The sequence below is a fragment of the Leopardus geoffroyi genome, chromosome B2 (assembly GCF_018350155.1).
Source record: "Leopardus geoffroyi isolate Oge1 chromosome B2, O.geoffroyi_Oge1_pat1.0, whole genome shotgun sequence".
In the NCBI taxonomy this organism is placed as follows: domain Eukaryota; kingdom Metazoa; phylum Chordata; class Mammalia; order Carnivora; family Felidae; genus Leopardus; species Leopardus geoffroyi.
In genome coordinates, this window is record NC_059332.1 from 63,938,188 (window position 1) to 63,961,253 (window position 23,066).

The window sequence follows — 23,066 nt, forward strand, 5'->3', positions numbered from 1 at the left end:
TGATTCTGCTGACTGTTGCTTGTGATGGCTTGTTTCCACACATATTTTCCTGAGATTCTCTCTGTGAGACTTACATGAGACATGGGTTGAGAGAGTATTTTTCAGAGGATTTGCTTCTGCTTTTGCCATGTGACCGGGGCACTTCAACTTTAGACTTGGATCCACTTTATATAAGGTATTCCCCTCGGGGGGTTTTCGACCGTGCAGATAGCGTGCAATCAGGCATACATAAACATAGGAATGGTCAGCCAGTACTTCCAAAATCTCTAGAAGGCTTCTTTTACACATCCACTCAGAACCAAGGTTGAGATGGACACTTATCCTTCCTTCACAGTTCTCTTCATTAACTGGAAGTTTTTTTCTAGCTCCTTGTTCTTTAGACCAGCAGCATGAGCATCACCTGGAGATTGTTAAAATGCAGAATGCAGATGCCACTCAGACCTACTCAGAATCTGCTTTTTTAACAAAGATCCCCGGGTGTTTTATACGCACATTAAAATCTTCAGACTCAATTACTTTTCTGAGTGCTGTGCCTCCTTGAGTCTTGGCCTCTGATAGGCTTTCTGTTTTGCTCAGGTTCAAAAGACTCCTCTCCCTGATGTCCTGGGAGCTCTGTACCCTAAACTCTAGGTGAGAAAGGCACAGGATATATGGTGGTTTAAGTGTTTGGTTACCTCACTGGACTGCTTTGTTAGTTTCTCATTATTTACTTTCTTAAAGGTTCTTTGATTAAAAAATTTTTGTATATTTTTCAACCTTTTTAGATGTTTTATAGCTATAGGTTTTTGGTATCTCTAATTTATCAAACTGTCAGAAACAAGTTCTGAAAAGTTGTTTGTTGTTTTAATTTTTTAACAGTAATTCAATTTTTTTTCTGTTGCTTTTATTATTTCTTCTTTAATAATTAAAAAAAATTTTTTTAATATTTATTTTTGAGACAGAGGGAGACAGCACGAGTGGGGGAGGGGCAGAGAGAGAGACACAGAATCTGAAACAGGCTCCAGGCTCTGAGCTGTCAGCACAGAGCCCGATGCGGGGCTCGAACCCATGAACTGTGACATCATGACCTGAGCCAAAGTTGGACACTCAACTGACTGAGCCACCCAGGGGCCCCTATTATTTCTTCTTTTAGAAGGTCATCTTCGGGGCACTGGGGTGACTCAGTTGGTTAAGTGTCCAACTCTTGATTTCGGCTCAGGTCATGATCTCACAGTTGGGGAGTTTGAGCCCTGCGTTGGGCTCTGTGCTGTCAGCACAGAGCCTGCTTGGGATTCTCACTATCCTCTCTATGCCCCTCCTCCGCTTGCACCTAGTCTCTCTCTCTCTCAAAAAAAAAAAAAGGTCATCTTGTTTCTTGTAATGTACTTGTAAACACAGTTCAGAGTAAGCTTTGGATAAGGCCAAATCACCCCTTGATGAAGAAGACATGGGCTTTATGGTGGTGATTTTGTTTCTCAAAGGATAATTTTTGCTTTAAGTTTGTCAGCTATTGTCCATGTAGTTGATACAGTCAGAAGCTTGCTGATGGCCAAAATGTAGTACTAACATTAATATACAGCTAACTTTTGAATAATTTGGGGGCTAGGGCCTGAACCCCTGTACCATAAAAAGTCCACATACAACTTTTGGGGTGCCTGGATGTCTCAGTTGGTTAAGTGTCTGACTCTTCATCTTAGCTCAGGTCTTGATCTCAGGATTGCGAGTTCAAACCTCACGTTGGGCTCCATGCTGGGCGTGGAGCCTACTTAAAAAAAAAATCCACGTATAACTTTTGACTTTCCCAAAACTTAACTACTATTTTTTTTAACGTTTATTTATTTTTGAGACAGAGAGAGACAGAGCATGAACGGGGGAGGGGCAGAGAGATAGGGAGACAGAATCGGAGGCAGGCTCCAGGCTCTGAGCCATCAGCCCAGAGCCCGGCGCGGGGCTCGAACTCACGGACCGTGAGATCGTGACCCGGGCTGAAGTCGGACGCTTAACCGACTGAGCCACCCAGGCGCCCCATAACTTAACTACTGTTAAAGCCTACTGCTGAACGGAAGCCTTAGGATAATGTAAACAGTTGACTAACACGTATTTTGCATATTACACATATTATATATTCTTACACTAAAGCTAGAGAAAAGGTTATTAAGAAAATCATAAGGAAGAGAAAATACATTTATAGTACTGCGCTGTAAAAAGTCCATGTGTATGCAGACCTGTGCAGTTCAAACTTGTTGGCTCAAGGGTCAGCTGTAATTACTGATGCTTAGTAATTACTGATGCTTACTGATTACTGTTGTTTGACAGGCAGAATCCATAGGAGTGGCTCTGGGGCTCACCTTCACCTCTTTGCTAATCCTTATCATCTGATAGACCGTTTTTTCTTGTTGTCTGCCCATCAAGCTACTCACATGTGTCTCACTGTCACCATGACTGCCAGGTTGCTGTACATGGACTCGTTTCCAAAGCTATAAAGTTTGTGGGTGCCAAAGAGCACAATGTCCCTATCTTCTCTTGTACTGTCCAGAAATGAGAGGAATTCTCCACATTCTGTCACCCTGTTACCTGTCTGCAAAAATAGTTCTTGTAGGCCTCCCTGATCTCAGAGTCCCCTGAGAAAACTGGTTTTTTAGCTTTTCCTTGCAACTTTTTTTTTCTACAGATAAATTTCTACACTTTGCAACTCTTCTGTCTTTTCCAACAACACACCTACCTTCCTGTTCCTTACCAAAAACCCTTTTGTACGTTGACTCTTGTGTCCTAGAATTAGGCTCAAGTTATTATTACACTCAGTGTGCGCACATAGAGACATATGCATTACTTAATTTCTCTGAACTAGCCTGCAAGATAAGTAGAAGTACCCCCATTCTGTAAATAGGGAAACAGATTCAGTGAGATACATACAGTAACTTTGTCAGGGCCACATTGCTAATAAGTGGTGTCGCTATCATTGGGACTTGTGTGATTCTAATGCCCTTGGTTTGCAAGTTTTTTGTTGTTGTTTTTTTTTTCTTTTACTTCTTTGTTGTATTACTGAAGCAAGGGGCCAAGCTGCTGTAATGGTTCTGCTGATGGGACAGGCAGGACACCTCTGCTTTGACAGGTAATTCGGGGATCCATGTTCTTTTCATCTCATTGCTCCACCATCTGTAGGGCAGTGCCGATGATCAGCCCCATATACAGTAGTAGAATTTTACTAGTTATTTACAACCTATGTTCTGAATGGTTGGACATATATTCTGAATGGGCACTGTCTATACAAGTTATTAAATATTTTAAGTATCACCTTGCTCTGGATTTTGTCCACATCTGCATGGTTGAAGCTGGGTCCCTGCCATGTCTATATTACAACCCAAGGAAATGGGAAAAGAAATCCAGGGCAGTTAGCTTGTTGCAAAATTAAGGCAACCTAAAATTTATTCATATCATTTTCGGTCACAACCCATTGGTCACAACTTGCACACATGGATGCTTGGCTGCAGGGGAGGCTGGGAAATGTAATCTCTAAGTGAGTGGTCTGATGCTCAGCTTAATAGCAAACAAGGTGGGAGTGGGAATCCTAGAACTAAACGGAAGAAGGGAAAAGTGGCTACTTGAGACATTTAGCAGTCTCCACCACATTGACCTAATGCCACTTTTTCAGAAAATGATTTTGTTCATATTAAACAGAATTACTGCAAATTAAAGACAGTCACACCTGCCCCATCAGATAATTGTGAGGTCTAGCGGCATGTCCTATTTTTAGCTTCTAGCACAGTGCCTGGCACATAGTAGGCATTTAACACATATTTATTACTTATATTATTTACATTTAGTATATCTGTATCACTTAAGAGGAAAAAGATTTTTTTGTTTATTTATTTTGAGAGAGAGAGAGCAGGAGGGGCACAGAGAGAGAGAGAGAGAGAGAGAGAGAGAATCTGAGCTGGCAGCGAAGAGCCCACCACAGGGCTTGATCTCACAAACCATGAGATCATGACCTGAGCTGAAACCAAGAGTCAGATGCTTTACCAACTGAACCACCCAGGTGCCCCAAGAGGAAAAATTTTTAGCTTCAGATTTTGTCTGCATTATAATTGGTAGCCAAGACTATATTTTGTGCCATTTTTATGATTTTGTATAAGTGCTTAGGAATTTCTACAGATTTGGAACATACCAAGATTAATTTTTACACTGAATATCATTTCAAGCTTTGAGTTAAGAGATTTTTTGATTTGCAAAAACAACCAAACCTAAACAAAAAGTGCTAATTGTATTGTATTGAGTTGAGCTTGAGTGCACAGGAGCAGATGGCTATTGGTATATGTTAAATACTTGCTGATTTTTAGGCTTCAAAGTGAGTTATTTGATGTACAGTAGCATAGACTTACTTAGTAACCCGATGCACAGTCTAGTCAGTCATTAGCCACAATTTAGATCTAATCTGTATTATCACTGAATTATCACAACTTACAGCCTTTCATGCTTTACAAATTTGTAAGATATTTGTAGATGGATAGATAGTTGGACATCAGATGATGGACTGAAGTTTCTATTGTGGAGGATGGCCAAACTTCCTAAATTGGGATATTTTGATGTCAAATTCTAAAGAATCCTATATTTCAGACAAGAAGTGACTAACAAAAAGCCCATGATTTGGAGTGGAAATATCTTTCAATTGAGCATTGTCCGTGTTCACCAAAATTTTCAATGTAATATTTTTCTAAACAGTTAATCACAATGAACCAAGATCAGATTGTTATATGAAGTATGTTAATATAACCACAAACTCAGATTTCTATATTTTCCATTTCTTAAATAAAAATAAATGCTGGGGCGTCTGGGTGGCTCAGTCGGTTGAGCGTCCGACGTCAGCTCGGGTCATGATCTTGTGGTCCATGGGTTTGGGCCCTGCGTCAGGCTCTGTGCTGACAGCTCATAGCCTGGAGCCTGCTTCGGATTCTGTGTCTCCCTCTCTCTCTGCCCCTCCCCCGTTCATGATCTGTCTCTCTGTGTCTCAAAAATAGGTAAACATTAAAAAAAAATTAAAGAAAATAAATGCTGTCTTATAAGATGTTATTACCAGTTTTTCTCTTTAGCCTTTTAGTATATGTTTAAGTATTATTATGAGAACATAAGAAAAAATGCAATATGTGCTTAGATACTGAAGTGGGAGTTTGAAGGCAAAATGATCTGTACTCTAAGTCAATAAATAAAAATTTTAAATAAATACATGTTTTCATTTTAATGTATATAGAAATTTTTATATAAATTCCAGGTTGGCTGTGGACTGAGCCACCCAAGTGCCCCTGTAATTTTTTAACTTTTTTATAATTTTGTTTATATAATTTTTAAAAATTTTTGTTAATGTTTTATTATTTACTTTTGAGAGGGAGAGGCAGAGTGTGAGTGGGGGAGCGGCAGAGTTTTTCTCAGCCAATTAATATCATAAATATGAAGCATTTATATAAGTGAGCATGTAGATGGGAGAAAACTATATTAATCCTGTAGATCATTGTCATAGCTTTATTAAAACATTCAGTTATATATTTTTTTAATATTTGTGTTTTGTGGGCTCTTGGATTTGTGGGAGAATGCTAGTTTGTATTCCAGTTGGTCAAACTATAATTTCTCTACTCACTCATACAGTAGATAAATGAAGAGCCTGATGTACTATTTTGAAATTGCTAATACAGTTTGTATGTAATTTTAACTTTATCTAATCTTACAAACAAATCTTATATAAATTCCAAGTTGGCTGTGAACAGTGTATATGTATAAAAAGACACACACACACATATATATAAATATGTGCATATGTGTGCATATATATATACACATTATACATATATACATATATATATATACATATATATATATATATAAATACATATATATATATATATAAATACATAAAATTTTTCAAAGTAAATTCTGTGCCCAACCTGGGGCTCAAACTCATGACTCCAAGGTTGCATGTTCTACTGACTGAACCAGCCAGGCTCTCCTATATATAATTTCTTTTAACTTTTTTTAATGTTTGTTTATTTTTGAGAGAGAGACACACACAGAATGTGAGCAGGGGAGGAGCAAAGAGAGGGAGACACAGAAACCAAAGCAGTCTCCGGTCTGTCAGCACAGAGACTGACGTGGGTCTCGAACTCACAAACTGTGAGATCATGACCTGAACCACTGAATCGACTGAGCCACCTAGGCACCCCTATAATTTTTTATTTTTTTTTATAATTTTGTTTATATCATTTTTAAAAATTTTTGTTAATGTTTTATTTATTTTTGAGAGAGAGGGCAGAGCATGAGTGGGGACGGGGCAGAGAGAGAGGGAGACACATAATCTGAAGCAGCTTCAGGCTCTGAGCTGTCACCACAGAGCCCAGCACGGGGGTCAAATTCACGAACCGCGAGATCATGACCTGAGCCAAAGTCAGACGCTTAACTAACTGAGCCACCCAGGCGCCCATGTTTATATAACTTTTTAAAGCAGAGGGTAGGGTGATGTAGTGATAACTAGAATATGAATAAAATACATATAATGAAAGAAAATTCTAATTATATGTAATGCTACCAGGAGCTTCCAGATAATACTATGATGATAATAGATAAAATTTGTCACAGTACTCAGTGCTATGCATGAATTGTCTTATTTAATCTATTTAGCAACTCATGAGCTAGGTACTCTTACCTTCAATTTAGACAGGAGGAAACAGATTTAGAAAGGGTAAGTCACTTGGGGTGCCTTGGTGGTTCACTCAATTAAGTGTCAGACTTTGGCTCAGGTCACATACTCAGTGTTTGCTGAGGGTTTGTGAGTTGGAGCTCCGTATCAGGCTCTCTGCTGTTAGCCCAGAGCCTGCTTCAGATCCTCTGTCTCCCTCTCTCTCTGATCCTCCCCCGTGTACATTCTTCCTCTCTCTCTCTCTCTCAAAAATAAATAAACATTTAAAAAAAAAAAAAGCAACTTTGTAAGTCGCTTGACAAAGGTCCAACAACTAGTAAGTGCTTGTATTAGTTTCCTACTGCAGCTGCAACAGATTGTCACAAACTTAGTGGCTTAAAACATTTTCCAGTTCTGGAGGTGAGAAGTCTCTGGACTGAAATCAAAGTGTTAGGGCTATGTTCCTTCTGGAGGCTCTAGGGGGAGAATCTATTTCCTTCCTTTTCCACCTGCTAGAGGCTGCTACAGTTCCTGGACTCATTGCCCCTTTCCTCCATCTTCGAAGCCAGCAATATCCATCAAGGCTATTTCATACTGCTCTCTCTCTCTAGTTCTCTCTTCCAGTTGTCTCTTCCCCTTTTAAGGATTCTTGTGGTTACAGCAGACCCACACAGATAGTACAGGATAATCGCCCTGGTCCAAGGTCATCTGATGAGTAGCCTTAATTCGAACTGCTATCTAAATTCTCCTTTACCATGGAACCTAACTTATTCATAGATTCTGGGTATTAGGTTCTGATCTTCAGAAGCCATTATTCCACTTAACCACAGTGGTGGAACTGGAACTGGTCCCTACCTTGGTTTGCCTTGGAGCCATTCCTTTAGAAAGTTGAAAACCCAACCCTGAGGTCATTTTTTCAGGGTGGTTTAGCCTTTTGAACATTATCTTGACAAGGGTTGCATAACTTTCATAGTACTGAAAGTTGTTCAACTTTTCTCTTTATAACCTATAGTGAAAGTGATCTCACTTTTATATTGTAAATGCCTAATACATTTTTAAATGTTAATTGGCAGGAAAAGAAGACCATGATTAGGATTCAAATATATTTTAATTATGATTAAGATATATATATTTATTTATTTATTTATTTATTTATTTTTCTTCAATATATGAAATTTATTGTCAAATTGGTTTCCATACAACACCCAGTGCTCATCCCAAAAGGTGCCCTCCTCAATACCCATCACCCACCCTCCCCTCCCTCTCACCCCCCATCAACCCTCAGTTTGTTCTCAGTTTTTAAGAGTCTCTTATGCTTTGGCTCTCTCCCTCTCTAGCCTCTTTTTTTTTTTTTTCCTTCCCCTCCCCCATGGGTTTCTGTTAAGTTTCTCAGGATCCACATAAGAGTGAAAACATATGGTATCTGTCTTTCTCTGTATGGCTTATTTCACTTAGCATCACACTCTCCAGTTCCATCCACGTTGCTACAAAGGGCCATATTTCATTCTTTCTCATTGCCACGTAGTACTCCATTGTGTATATAAACCACAATTTCTTTATCCATTCATCAGTTGATGGACATTTAGGCTGGATTAAGATATATTTAAATCACAAGTCCCTTGCGATTTAAATAGTAAATCCTGTCATTAAACTTTGTACTATTTAGTTACTGTTAATGATCTCATTTCTGGTATTTTGGGCATTGCTTCAGACAGGAATCAGTATTTTATATTAGAGGTTTTTATGACTTTGATAATGGTTAATTTATTTCAGAGCTCTTATTTTTAAACTGATAATATTAGTTGCCTCCAAGGAAGGGAAATGCCTGTCTGGAAGATAGAGGGAAGATTTTTAGCTATATGTCCTTTTGTACTTTTTGAACTTTGATCAAAGTGAGTGTATTAACTAAAAACAAATAAATTGTTAATTTTTTAAAGTAGAATAAATAAGCAGCTCCTATTTTTTCACTGTCTCCACTCTCTAGGATCACCACTTGTGTGTTGTTCCCTGAGGAAAATGAGTTCTCAAGGAGAAAAATCCAAACCCATCAAACAGTCTCATAAGAAGCCAAAGTTACCAGAAGGTCGTTTTGATGCACCAGAAGATCCTAATTTAGAGAAAGAACCACTGACAAGTGAGTATAGGCACGTCTCACAGATATTACAGGTTTGGTTCCAGAATACTGCAATAGAGCAAATGTCAGTAAAGCAAGTCACATTATTGTTTTGATTTTCCAGTGCATATGAAAGTTATGTTTACACTCTATGGCAGTCTATAAAGTGTGCATTAGCATTGTGTCAAAAAAAATATGTATATCTTAATTTAAAAATACTTTATTGCTGGGACACCTAGGTGGCTCCATCGTTGAGCGTCTGACTTTGGCTCAGGTTGTGATCTCATGGTTCATGAGTTCAAGCACTGCATTGGGCTCTTTGCTGTCAGCACCGAGCCTGCTTGAAATCCTCTGTCCCCTCTCTCTTCATCCCTCCCCCCCCCCAAAATAAATAAATATTAAAAAATACTTCACTGCTAAAAAATTCTAACCATCATCTGAGTTTTTAGTAAGTTGTAATGCTTTTTCTGGTGGAGGGACTTGCCTTGATGTTTATGGCTGCTGAATAATCAGGGTGGTGGTTGCTGAAGGTGGGGGCTGTGGCAATTTCTTACAATAGGACAACAATGGAGTTTGCTGCATTGATTTATTCCTTTCATGAAAGATTTCTCTGTAGCGGAGATGCTGTTTGATAACCTACAGTAGAACTTCTTTCAAAATTGAAGTCAATCCTCTCAAGCTCTGTTACTGGTGTATCAACTATGTTTATGTAATATTCTGAATCCTTTGTTACCATTTCAACAATTTTTTTAATTTTATTTTTTAATATGAAATTTATTGTCAAATTGGTTTCCATATAACACCCAGTGCTCATCCCAACAGGTGCCCTTCTCAGTGCCCATCACCCACTTTTCCCTCCCTCCCACCCCCATCAACCTTCAGTTTATTCTCGGTTTTTAAGAGTCTCTTATGGTTTGCCTCCTTCCCTCTCTGTAACTTTTTTTTCCCTCTTCCCCTCCCCCCATGGTCTTCTGTTAAGTTTCTCAGGATCCACATAAGAGTGAAAACATATGATATCTGTCTTTCTCTGTATGACTTATTTCACTTAGCTTAACACTCTCCAGTTCCATCCACATTGCTACAAAAAGGCATATTTCATTCTTTCTCATTGCCACGTAGTATTCCATTGTATATATACACCACAACTTCTTTATCCATTCATCAGTTGATGGACGTTTAGGCTCCTTCCATAATTTGGCTATTGTTGAAAGTGCTGCTATAAACATTGGGGTACAAGTGCCCCTATGCATCAGCATTCCTGTATCCTTTGGGTAGATTCCTAGCAGTGCTATTGCTGGCTTGCAGGGTAGATCTATTTCTAATTTTTTGAGGAACCTCCACGCTGTTTTCCAGAGCAGCTGCACCAGTTTACATTCCCACCAACAGTGCAAGAGGGGTCCCGTTTCTCCATATTCTTGCCAGCATCTATAGTCTCCTGATTTGTTCATTTTAGCTACTCTGACTGGTGTGAGGTGGTATCTCAGTGGGGTTTTGATTTGTATTTCCTGATGAGGAGTGACGTTTAGCATCTTTTCATGTGCCTGTTGGCCATCTGGATGTCTTCTTTAGAGAAGTGTCTATTCATGTTTTCTGCCCACTTCGTCACTGGATTATTTGTTTTGCGGGTGTGGAGTCTGGTGAGTTCTTTATAGATTTTGGATACTAGCCCTTTGTCTGATATGTCATTTGAAAATATCTTTTCCCATTCCATCGGTTGCCTTTTAGTTTTGTTGATTGTTTCCTTTGCAGTGCAGAAGCTTTTTATCTTGATGAGGTCCCAATAGTTCATTTTTGCTTTTAATTCCCTTGCCTTTGGAAGTGTGTTAAGTAAGAAATTGCTGCGGCTGAGGTCAGAGAGGTTTTTTCCTGCTTTCTCCTCTAGGGTTTTGATGGTTTCCTGTCTCACATTCAGGTTCTTCATCCATTTTGAGTTTATTTTTGTGAATGGTGTAAAAAGAGTTTATTTTTGTGGAAGTGGTCTAGTTTCATTCTTCTGCATGTTGCTGTCCAGTTCTCCCAGCACAATTTGTTAAAGAGACTGTCTTTTTTCCATTTGATATTTTTTTCCTGCTTTGTCAAAGATTAGTTGGCTATACATTTGTGGGTCCAATTCTGGAGTCTCTACTCTATTCCATTGGTCTATGTGTCTGTTTTTTTGCCAATACAATGCTGTCTTAATGATTACAGCTTTGTAGTAGAGACTAAAGTCTGGGATTGTGATGCCTTCCACTTTGGTTTTCTTGTTCAATATTACTTTGGCTATTGGGGGTCTTTTGTAGTTCCATACAAATTTTAGGATTGCTTGTTCTGGCTTTGAGAAGAATGCTGGTGCAATTTTGATTGGGATTGCCTTGAATGTGTAGATTACTTTGGGTAGTATTGACATTCTAACAGTATGTATTCTTCCAGTCCATAAGCATGGAATGTTTTTCCATTTCTTTCCTTGAATCTTCTTCAATTTCCATCATAAGCTTTCTATAGCTTTCGGCACACAGATCTTTTACATCTTTGGTCAGGTTTATTCCTGGGTATTTTATGAATCATGGTGCAATTTGAATGGGATCAGTTTCTTTATTTATCTTTCTGTCACTTCATTATTAATGTAAAAGAATGCAACTGATTTCTGTACATTAATTTTCTATCGCAACTTTGCTGAATTCCTGTATCAGTTCTAGTAGACTTTTGGTGGCGTCTGTTGGGTTTTTCATATATAATATCATGTCATCTGCAAAAAATAAAAGCTTGACTTCATCTGTGCCAATTTTGATGCCTTTGATTTCCTTTTGTTGTCTGATTGCGATGCGAAAACTTCCAACACTATGTTAAACAACAGCGGTGAAAGTGGACATCCCTGTCATGTTCCTGATCTCAGGGGGAAAGCTCTCAGTTTTTCCCCATTGAGGATGATATTAGCTGTGGGCTTTTCATAAATGGCTTTTATGATGTTTGAGTATGTTCCTTCTATCCCGACTTTCTCGAGGGTTTTTATTAAGAAAGGATGCTGAATTTTGTCAAATGCTTTTTCTTAATTGATTGACAGGATCATATGGTTCTTATCTTTTCTTTTATTGTGATGTATCACATTGATTGATTTATGAATATTGAACCAGCCCTGCAGCCCATGAATGAATCCCACTTGATCATGGTGAATAATTCTTTTTATATAGTGTTGAATTTGATTTGCTAGTATCTTGTTGAGAATTTTTGCATCCATATTCATCAGGGATATTGGCCTGTAGTTCTCTTTTTTTGCTGGGTCTTTGGTTTGGGAATCAAAGTAATGCTGGCTTCATAGAATGAGTCTGGAAGTTTTACTTCCCTTTCTACTTTTTGGAACAGCTTGAGAAGGTTAGGTATTATCTCTGTCTCTTATAGACAGCAAATAAATGTGTCTTGGTTTTTTATCCATTCTGATACCCTATGTCTTTTGGTTGGGGCATTTAGTCCATTTACATTCAGTGTTATTATTGAAAGATATGGGTTTAGAGGCATTTGTGATATCTGTAGGTTGCATGCTTGTAGTGGTGTCTCTGGTACTTTGTGGTCCTTGCAACATTTCACCCACAGAATCCCCCTGAGGATTTCTTGTAGGGCTGGTTTAGTGGTGATGAATTCCTTCAGTTTTTGTTTGTTTGAAAAACCTTTATCTATCCTATTCTGAATGACAGACTTGCTGGATAAAGGATTCTTGGCTGCATATTTTTTCTGTTCATCACATTGAAGATTTCCTTCTATTCCTTTCTGGCCTGCCAACTTTCAGTAGATAGGTCTGCCACTAGTCTTATTGGTCTCCCTTTGTAAGTTAGAACCTGTTTATCCCAAGCTGCTTTCAGAATTTTCTCTTTATCCTTGTATTTTGCCAGTTTCACTATGATATGTCATGCAGAAGATCGATTCAAGTTACGTATGAAGGGAGTTCTCTGTGCCTCTTGGATTTCAATGCCTTTTTCCTTCCCCAGATCAGGGAAGTTCTCAGCTATGATTTGTTCAAGTACACCTTCAGCCCCTTTCTCTGTCTCTTCTTCTGGAATTCCTGTGATAGGGATATTGTTCTGTTTGATGGCATCACTTAGGTCTCTAATTCTCCCGTCTTACTCCTGGATTTTTTTCTCTCTCTTTTTCTCAGCTTCCTCTTTTTCCATAATTTTATCTTCCAATTCACCTATTCTCTCCTCTGCCTCTTCAATCCATGCTATGGCTGCCTCTATTTTATTTTGCACCTCATTTATAGCATTTTTTAATTCATCATGACTATTTTTTAGTCCCTTGATCTCTATAGCAATAGATTCTCTGCTGTCCTCTGCTTTTTTCAAGCCCAGCGATTACTTTATGACTATTATTCTAAATTCTTGTTCTGTTATATTGCTTAAGTTGGTTTTGATCAATTCATTAGCTGTCGCGACCTCCTGGCGTTTCTTTTGAGAAGAATTCCTCCGTTTTGTCACTTTGGCTAGCTTTCTCTACCTTATGCGTTTTAAAAGCTTGTGTGCTCTGCACCTGCAAGCACTGCTATATTAAAAGAGGGTCCTACACTGTCCAGGGCCTGGCCCTTCGGGAGGTGTTTTTTTGGGGATTGTTACTTGCTCTCTGTTGTTGTGACTTTGGTTATTTTATTACCCTACTCATAGTAATATTTTGTGCCCTCCACCAGATGTGCTTTGATTTGTTCCTTGGAGTAGCCCTGTAAAGGAAAAACTGATAGACGAACAGGAGACAAAAACACGTAAACACACAAACAAATAACACAAACAAATAAACAAAAACAAAAACCTAAACACTAAAAACAAAAAACCCCAAAACACGGACTACAAGTAAAGAAGAAGGTGGAGGCAGTGCTGATGGAAGAGCACATACAAAGAGAGAAATGACAGGGGCGGGGGGGGGGGTTGCTGTGGGGGTGTGTGTGTGGAAATAAGAGTTGACTAGGCAGAGAGACTAAAAGGCTTAATCCAGAGGGAGAGAAAGGAAAATAAAGAAGGAGGCGGGAAAAATGAAACGAAGATAAAATTACCCAGACAGGGTAGATGGTATATGGCTAGATTATTCTAGAGAAAGAGAAAGGAGTGTAAAGAAGGAGGTGTAGAACATGTATCAAGACAATGGATTAAATATGCCTGTTTAGACAGACCAATAACCAGAGTAACCAGCCTAGGGGAGGGAAGAGATAAGGAGGAGAAATTGGTTGGGGGTGAGAATATATCTGTATATCCAGAATTGACCTAGAGTTAATCCAGGCAATGCTGCATTGCTTGTCTCAAGTAGCTGTCTGCAGGGTCTGTGCCACTTTGGTGGATATGCAGTTACCCAGTGCGGAGGGGCGTGGTTTGGCGTTATCTGGACCCACCTCCACTATGGACCCCCAGAGTGATCCCTGAGGCCCTTCCTTGGTGGTGGTGGGGGAGGGGGGAATGGTGATCTTCCAGTCTCTTCTCCACGGAGCCGGACCTGGTGGACTGTTGTTTGAGTCGTCCTCACTGTGCTGCGGGCGCAGATGGGGCGGTCCTTCTCGCTCCACCAACTGCCTTGACCTTGTGCTTGGCTAGAATTCAAAGTCCCGCTCTGTGCGCTCTGGCGCTGGGAAAGCGCCTCTCAGTGCCCCAATATGTGTTCCCGACTGGCTTTGTCTGTGCCACCGCACTTCAGGGAAGACTGACTTCTGTTGCAGACTTATTGTGACTGAGAGCTGCTGCCCTCGCCGCAAGCCCCTGAGGTGGCAGATGCAGGCAGGCTTTGTCTTTTCCCACAGCACTCCAGGGAAACGAGCTGCCTTATCCTCCTGCAGACTGAGCCCTCCGCCCAGCCACTGCGCCCCAGGGTGGCAGATACAGGCAGGTTCTGTCTCCAGGGAGGGAACCACTTTCTCCAGCTGCAGACTGTCCCTCTGACCTACCACCACACCCAGGCCTGGCTTCCTTCCTCCCCAGGTGCTCGAACAGGGAGCTGGCCCCAGTCTGAAGGAAGCCCCACAGTTAGAGATAAGATCCCTCTCAGTCTCAGTCCAAGGTCTTTCTCCTGTCCAGCTAGGTCCTGCACTTCCCTAGAGGCTCTTTCTCTTCCCTCTGTCTCTCCACAGAAGGGGGTCCCTCCCCAGAAGGGGGTCCCTCCCCTCTGTGCCCACATGGCCTTTTTTATTTCCCCCAGTTCGCAGTTACCCACCTATCTTTTTTCCAGCTTTCCCATTTTCTTCCTAGTAGATTCAGTCTCTTTTCCTCCCAGGCTCTGGTGTTCAAAGTACTTTGGCTTCTACACTTCTTTGTTTAAGAGACGTGGGACATATGGATCCCCCTACTTCTCCGCCATGTTGGCCCTCTCACCATTTCAACAATCTTCACAGCATCTTCAGTAGGAGTAGATTCATCTCAAGAAACCACTTTCTTTGCTCATCCACAAGAAGCAACTCCTTACCCATTAAAGTATTTTTTTAAGTCTCTCTTTTTTTTTTTTTTTTTTTTTAGTGTTTATTTATTTTGAGAGAAAGAGAATACATGCATGAGCCAGGGGTGGGGACAGAGAGAAAGGAAGAGAGAGAATTCCAAGCAGGCTCCTGAGCTGTCAACGTGGTGCTCAATCCCACAAACCAGGAGTTCATGACCTGAGCCAAAATCAAGAGTTGATTGATTTAGAGATCAAGAGTTAATGAGCTACCCAGACGCCCCATTGTCCATTAAAGTTTTATCACAAGATTGCAGCAATTCAGTCACGTCTTCAGGCTCCACTTTTAGTTCTAGATTTCTTGCTATTTCTATCACATCTGCATTTTCCCCAATGAAGTCTTGAACCCTTTAGAATCATTTATGAGAGTTGGAATGAAATTCTTTTCAACTCCTTGTAATGTTGATATGTTGACCTTTTCCCATGAATCACATATGTTCTTAATGGCATCTAGAATGGTGAATCCTTTCCAGAAGGTTTTCAATGTAGTTTGCCCAGATCCATCAGAGCAATCACCATCTATGGCAGCTGCAGCCTTATGAAATGTATTTCTTAAATAATATGACTTGAAAGTCAAATGACTCCTTGATCTTTGGGCTGAAGAATAGATGTTGTGTTAGGCATGAAAACAATATTAATCTCATTGTACATCTTCATCAGAGCTCTTGGGCACCAGGTGCATTGTCAATGAGCAGTCATATTTTGAAAGGAATCTTTTTTTTCTGAGCAGTAGGTCTCATCAGCAGGCTAAAATATTCAGTAAACCATGTTGTGAACAGATGTGCTGTCATCCAGGCTCTGTTGTTCCATTTATAGAGCATAGGAAGAATAGATTTAGCATAGTTTTTAAGTGCCGTAGGATTTGTGGAATGGTAAATGAACACTGGCTTCAGCTTAAAGTCGCCAGCTACATTAGCCGCCCCCTAACAAGAGAGTCAGCCTATTCTATGAAGCTTTGAAGGCAGGCATTGACTTCTTTTCCCCAGCTATGAAAGTCCTTTTTCCATAGAAGGCTGTTTTGTCCACATTGAAAATCTATTTTTTAATGTAGCCACCTTCATTAATTATCTTAGCTAGATCTTCTGGATTGCTTGCTGCAGCTTCTATATCAGCGCTTGCCGCTTTACCTTGCACTTTGATGGTATGGAGATGGCTTCTTTCCTTAAACCTCATGAACCAAGCTATGCTAGCTTTAAACTGTTCTGCAGCTTCTTTACCTGTCTGTCTTTAAAGAACTGAAGAGAGTAGGCCCTTGCTCTGGAAGGCTTTATCTTAAGGGAATGTTGTGACTGGTTTGATCTTCTATCCAGACTACTATAATGTTCTCAATGAGCAATAAGGCTGTTTTGTTTTCTTATCATTTGTGTATTCACTGACGTAGCACTTTTAATTTCCTTCATGAACTTTTCCTTTGAGTGCACATTTTGGGTAACTGGTTATCACAAGAGGCCTAGCTTTTGGCCTGTCTCAGCTTTCAATGTGTACCTTCCCTGTTAAGCCTACTCATGTCTAGCTTTTGATTTAAAGTGAGAGACATGTGACTCTTCCTTTCATTTGAACACTTAGAAGCCATTGTAGGGTTATTAATTGGCCTGATTTTAGTCTTATTTTGCTCCCGGGAATAGGGAGGCCCAAAGAGGGGGAAAGACAAGGGAACAGCTGTTCATGGAGCATTCAGAGCATTCACAATGTCTATCAGTTAACTGTTTTATATGGATATAAGCCCTGATGCCCCAAAACAATTACAATAGTAATATCAAAGATCACTCATCACAGATCACAATAGCAAATATAATAATAATGACAAAATTTGAAATATTGTGAGAATTAATAAAGTATGACACACAAACACAAAGTGAGGAAATGCTGTGTGGAAAAACGGCACCAATAGACTTGTTCAGTGTAGGGATGCCACAATTTGTAAAACATGCAGTATCTCGGGCTCCTGGGTACTTCACTTGGTTAAGTGCCCAACTCTTGATTTCAGCTCAGGTCATGATCTTGTAGTTCATGGGTTTGAGTCCTGTGTCAGGCTTGTGCTGCTGACAGTGTGGAGCCTGCTTGGGATTCTCTCTGCCCCTCCCTCCCTCTCTCTCTTTCTCTCTCTCTCTCAAAATTAATAAACTTTTTTTTCAAATGTAGTATGTGTGAAGCACAATAAAATGAAGTATGCCTTTATAGTAAAGCTCCTTCCTTAATTTTTGAAGTATCAAAATATTTTAGTTATTGAAGAGAAAGAATGAAAGAAATATGTTATTGTTTATAATTCTTTATTAACAATAATGAAGCATATTTCACAATGACTAAATTCCCATATTGACCATCAATATGTGTAGATTAAAAAAAAATAATTTCTAAGCCCCTGACATTGATTGATTGTGTTTGTTTTATTCGTTATAAGCCATTATTCATGTGACAAAGTATATGAACTGAGACCTGCTTTGATCTGAGTAACAGAAAACCACTTGAGCAGACTTAAACAAGAGGTAGTGTAGGTTGTTATTGGGCTACGAGGTACATAGGTGGGGTACTCAGGGCAGTGATGCTGCTGGACCTTGGAAAAAACAGACCTTAGGAGTAAACAGTATATGGAAACCAGGATATTCTCCCTCTTTCTCTTGTCCCCGGTCTCTTCTTTTTGTTGTTTTCTGTCATTAGACTCCCTTTTTAAAAAAAAAAAAAATTTTTTTTAACATTTATTTATTTTTGAGACAGAGAGAGACAGAGCATGAACGGGGGAGGGTCAGAGAGAGAGGGAGACACAGAATCTGAAACAGGCTCCAGGCTCTGAGCCGTTAGCACAGAGCCTGACGCGGGGCTTGAACTCACGAACCGCGAGATCATGACCTGAGCCGAAGTCGGACGCTTAACCGACTGAGCCACCCAGGCGCCCCTAGACTCCCTTTTAAGTCCACTGGGCAGAAGGAACTGTTCCCAGCATCTACTCAGGTCAATAGAGCAACTAGCTGAAAATAACTAGTTGTTTAGTTATAATTCCAAAAGTATTTTATTTTATTTTTAGTAGGCTGCACACCCAGCATGGGGCTTGAATTCATTACTCTGAGACCAAAAGTTGCCTGCTGTACCAACTGAGACAGCCACATGCCCCTCTAATTCAAAATTTCCTAAGAAAAGAGCTCATTGGCCAAGCTTGGATTGGGTGCCTATAGCTAAATCAACGTGGGTGGCACTGGGGTGGGTCACAGGTGAAGGTGGTGGTTCTCACTGTAGCCATATAGTTGGAGAAAGAGAAGAGGAAGTTTGGAGAGGAAAGGGGTTTTTGAGGATGGTGGGATGATAGACTAAACATTGTTTTGTATTTAGTGTAACAAAATTCCACTCATGTTCTAAAGCTGTTTTTTTTTTTTTAAGTTTGTTTGTTTGTTTGTTTGTTTGTTTTGAGAAAGAGAAGGGCGAGCAAGCTGGGAAGGAACAGAGAGAAAGGGAGAGATAGAATCCCAAGCAGGCTCCATGCTATCAGCACAGAACCCAGTGTGGGGCTTTGATCTCACAAATCGTGAGATCACGACCTGAGCTGAACAAGAGTGGGCTGCTTAACCAATTCATCCACCCAGGCACACCAAGCTCTGATTTTTAAAATGGTAGTTTATTTTTATTCTGTACTCTTTTGTATCTTTGAATTGTGGAACATGTGCATGCATTTGCTATTCAAAAAATAACATTGTAGACAGCATACATGCAAACATACCAGTTTGAAACTTTGGCAAGGCTGCCCTGCTTGTCTAATTTATCCAGTCTCCTGAGAGTTAGCCCTAATCTATGCAGTGAAGCATCCTAGGTAAGAAGATAATAAACAGAGGATATAGGGACCTGTATCTGGAACTCTTCAGAATATGAAAACTTCTGTTTTTGTTCTTTCAGTTAAATATTTCAATTTATAGCATCTTTTCTAAGCCCAGTCTAATAACCAGATCAATCTGCCAAAATGATGGAGACCATTAAAGAGTTGGTATAATCTAAAGGTAAAATTCTTTCCTGGTTTTAGCCAAGCACAAAAATCTGAGAGGAATATTTTCATTAAAGCATCATACACAAAAGCAGCAATCCCAGAAGTAAACCCCCACCTATTGCTCAGTTGGTTTTTGAGAAGGTTGCCATGTTCATTCGGTGGCGGAAAGGACAGTTTTTTCTATAAGTGGTTCTGGGAAAACTGGATAATCACATGCAAAAGAAAAAAATTGTACCCTTACCTTATACCATATATAAAAATTAACTCTAAAAATGTCGAAAACCTAAAATTAAGAGGTAAGCCTATAAAATTCTTAGATGAAAACATTGGGGAAAATCTTCATGATATTGAATTTGACAACTGTTTAATTGCTATGACACCAAGAACATAGACGACAAACACAAAAAATAGATAAAATTACACATTAGCAAAATTAATAAATTTTGTACATCAAAGGACATTATCAAGAAAGTAAAAAGATAACCTACAGAATGGCAGAAATATTTGTAAATAATATAGCTGACAAAGAGTTAATATCCAGAGTATGTGAAAAGCTCCTACAACTCCACAAAAACAACCTAATTCAAAAATGGGCAAATGACTTGAACATACATTTCTCTAAAGAAAATATACAAGTAACTAACAAGCACTTGAAATAGGGCTCAACACCACTAATTACAAATCAAAACTACAGTGAGATACCACTTCAACTGCAGTGGGTGTGTATGATGGCTACAATTTAAGGAAAACTGGAAAACAAGTGATGGCAACAACTTGGAGCAACATAGCAACTGTTCATAGCAACTTTATTCACAATAGCCGAAAGAAATGACTCAGATGTTCATCGATAGGTAAATGGGTAAACAAAATGTGGTAAGTACATATAGTGGAATACTATTCAGTCATTAAAAGGAATGGCATGTTATTTTATTTATTTTTTATTTTTTTTTAATGTTTATTTATTTTTGAGACAGAGAGAGACAGAGCATGAACGGGGGAGGGTCAGAGAGAGAAGAAGACACAGAATCTGAAGCAGGCTCCAGGCTGTGATCTGTCAGCACAGAGCCCGACGCGGGGCTCGAACTCACAGACCGTGAGATCATGACCTGAGCTGAAGTCGGACGCTTAACCGACTGAGCCACCCTGGTGCCCCAGGAATGGCATTTTAATAATGTGCTACGATATGGATGGACCTTGAAAACATTATGCTTAGTGAAATAAGTTAGACACAGAGGGACAAATACATGATTCCACTTAAATTATGTACCTTGAGTAGGCAGATTCATAGAGACAAGGTAGAATAGAGGTTATCAAAGTCTAGAGGAAGGGAGAAAGGGAAAGTTTTTGCTTAATGGGTATAGAGTTTGTATTGAGGATGATGAAAAACTTGTGGGTGTAGATAGTGTGATAGTTACCAACGAGAATATATATAGTCAGTGCCACTGAATTGTACACTTATAAGTGGTTAAAATGATAAACTATATCATAATGGGATTAATATGATAAATGTTATATATATTTCACATAGTAAAGAAAAAAGCACATTTCAAAAGGTAATCATCTGTTTGACACAGTGCCAGCTATTCATCTTAATTTTTGAGTCGCTGCAATTTATGTTGAACCTACCATCTCTTAGAAGCTGGTCTGGTAAATATCACCAAACCCAGCAAATGCCTTTCAGTCCTCATTTTATATGAACTGTGTACAAGCTGCAACATTGTTAACCACTGCTGCTAGAAATCTGCCTGTCGTGGTTTTGGTTATGCTTTGCCCAGTTTCTCCTCCTATTTCTTCAACCAATTTTTCCTCACTTCTTTTTTAAGCTCTTCTACCTCTGCCCAAAAGTAGAGAGTCAGAAATCTGGGGATATCCTTCACTCCTGCTTCTCCTGTGTCCTGGATCCAATACCTTCTTAACATGTCAAACTCATTCATCCTGCCAATGAAGCCCAAATTCAAGCATCTGTGGTTTTGGTAGTCTCCTAACAAGTTTGTCTTCTTCCTTATTTCCTTCTTTCTGGGCTTGTCTCCCTGCCTATGGTACGCATGTCATTCTAAGAAAAATATATAGGTGGTCCCTTTGCAGAGAATAGACTTCATTAAGATAATAAAGGGGCGCGCTTGGGTGGCTCAGTCAGTTAAGTGTCCAACTTCAACTCAGGTCATGATCTCACGGTTCGTGAGTTTGAGCCTCGTGTCAGGCTCTGTGCTGACAGCTCAAAGCCTGGAACCTGCTTCAGTTCCAAGTCTCCCTCTCTCTCTACCCCTCCCCCACTCACGCTCTGTCTCTCTAATAAACATTAAAAAAATTTTGTTAAGATAATAAAGGAAGATTGTTTGCATCTGAACACCCTGTTTGATGCAAAGATGAATAAGGAAAATGAGATACGAAAATAACTATCAACAGGACATCATGTGGTAACTGGCATAAGAGATAATGCAAAAAGTTCAGAAAAAAAGGAGAGAAAAGAGATTAACATTGAGCTTGGTTTAAAAGGCACAATAAAATCATAAGTAGTTAAGGACTGGTAGGGAGACATTTCAAAAAAGAGAAAGATGGGCACCTAGGTGGCTCATTCGGTTGAGCATCTGACTCCTTGATTTCGGCCCAGGTCATGATCCCAGAACATGGGATCAAGCCCTGTGTAGGGTTCTGCACTGAGCATGGAGCCTGCTTAAGATTTTCTCTCTCTCTCTCTCTCTCTCTCTCTCTCTCTGCCCTCTTCCCTGTTCATGTGCTCTCTCTAAAATAAAAAAAAAGAAAGATGTGGTCAGAGAAAGAGAGGCCAGGGAGATACATGCAAGATACAGCCAATGTTCCTGTTTTGCTGCAGCATAGGGTGTATATAGTGGATTAATAGAATATAAAGCTAGAAAGGTAGATTTGGCTCAAGTCTGGGAGTGCCTGAAGTACCAGTTTATAGCATATGGGCTTTATGCAGTAGACAGTGAAGAAAGCTCTCAAGTTTTTTGAATGGAGATTATTTTAATCAGCTTTACTGTAGTATAATCTGCATATAATAAAATTCACCCATTTTAAGAAACAGTTTTATGAATTTTAACAATGTTTATAACCATATAACCAACACAAAGTGTAAAACAATTCAATCCCACAAAGAGCCCCTGGTGCCTCTTTATAATTAGTTTCATTCTCCCATCCCCCTGGCAACCATGAATCTGTTCTCTGTCACTATAATTTTGCCCTTCCTAGGATTTTATATAAATGAAATCATACAGTACATAATCATTTGTGTCTGGCCTCTTGCACTTAATGTAATGTGGAGGAAGGATTCTGTTTTAGAAAGATTAATTTATCCTTCTATGCAGGTTAGGCTGGAGTCATGAGAGTCAGAAAACAGAGATGAGTTAGAAAATGGTTGCATTAGTCTAGAATATGACTCCAAGCATGACTCAGGATGGAACTAATGAGAGTAAAGAATTTCAGAAAGCTATAGATTATAATGAGTGTGAAAATTGGGTTAAACAAACATGAGGGAAAAGCCTCCATAGGAGGCTGCAGTCAGAAAGAAGAAAGCTCAAGAGTGTGAGACTTGGAGAAGGAACATATTCAGGAGATAATGAAATCGAAATGGATAGCACAAGTGGATGTGAAGATCACTAGGAAAGAGGATTAAGGACCTCCATGTCCCCAGTATGTGAGGATACCAATGTGCATGTTGATATGAAGAACAATGGGGAGAGATCAAACTATGAATCAAATATTGATCCTATCCAAGAAGTTAGAAGAGTCTTTGACTTTATTACTGGACTACAGAAAAGCACTGGACAAGTAAATGGTGCAGAATTCAAAAGAGGAAAGGCTGTAGAGATTTGGTGGTAGAATGAGAGACTGGAAGTAGCAGTGAGGTGCAGGGACATCTTGACCCTTTCTTTCTTGCCTAGTGCTATGGA

The 23,066-nt window shown here is 39.6% G+C and overlaps 1 protein-coding gene across 1 annotated transcript in view; it reads left to right on the plus strand.

The window, feature by feature from the left end:
- Positions 1-23,066, plus strand: part of SDHAF4 (succinate dehydrogenase complex assembly factor 4) — a 33,160-nt gene that overhangs the window by 6,559 nt on the left and 3,535 nt on the right. The window contains exon 2 of the mRNA XM_045498700.1: positions 8,625-8,774. Within this exon, the coding sequence (XP_045354656.1) occupies positions 8,625-8,774 (150 nt within the window). The remainder of the gene's footprint in view (positions 1-8,624; positions 8,775-23,066) is intronic.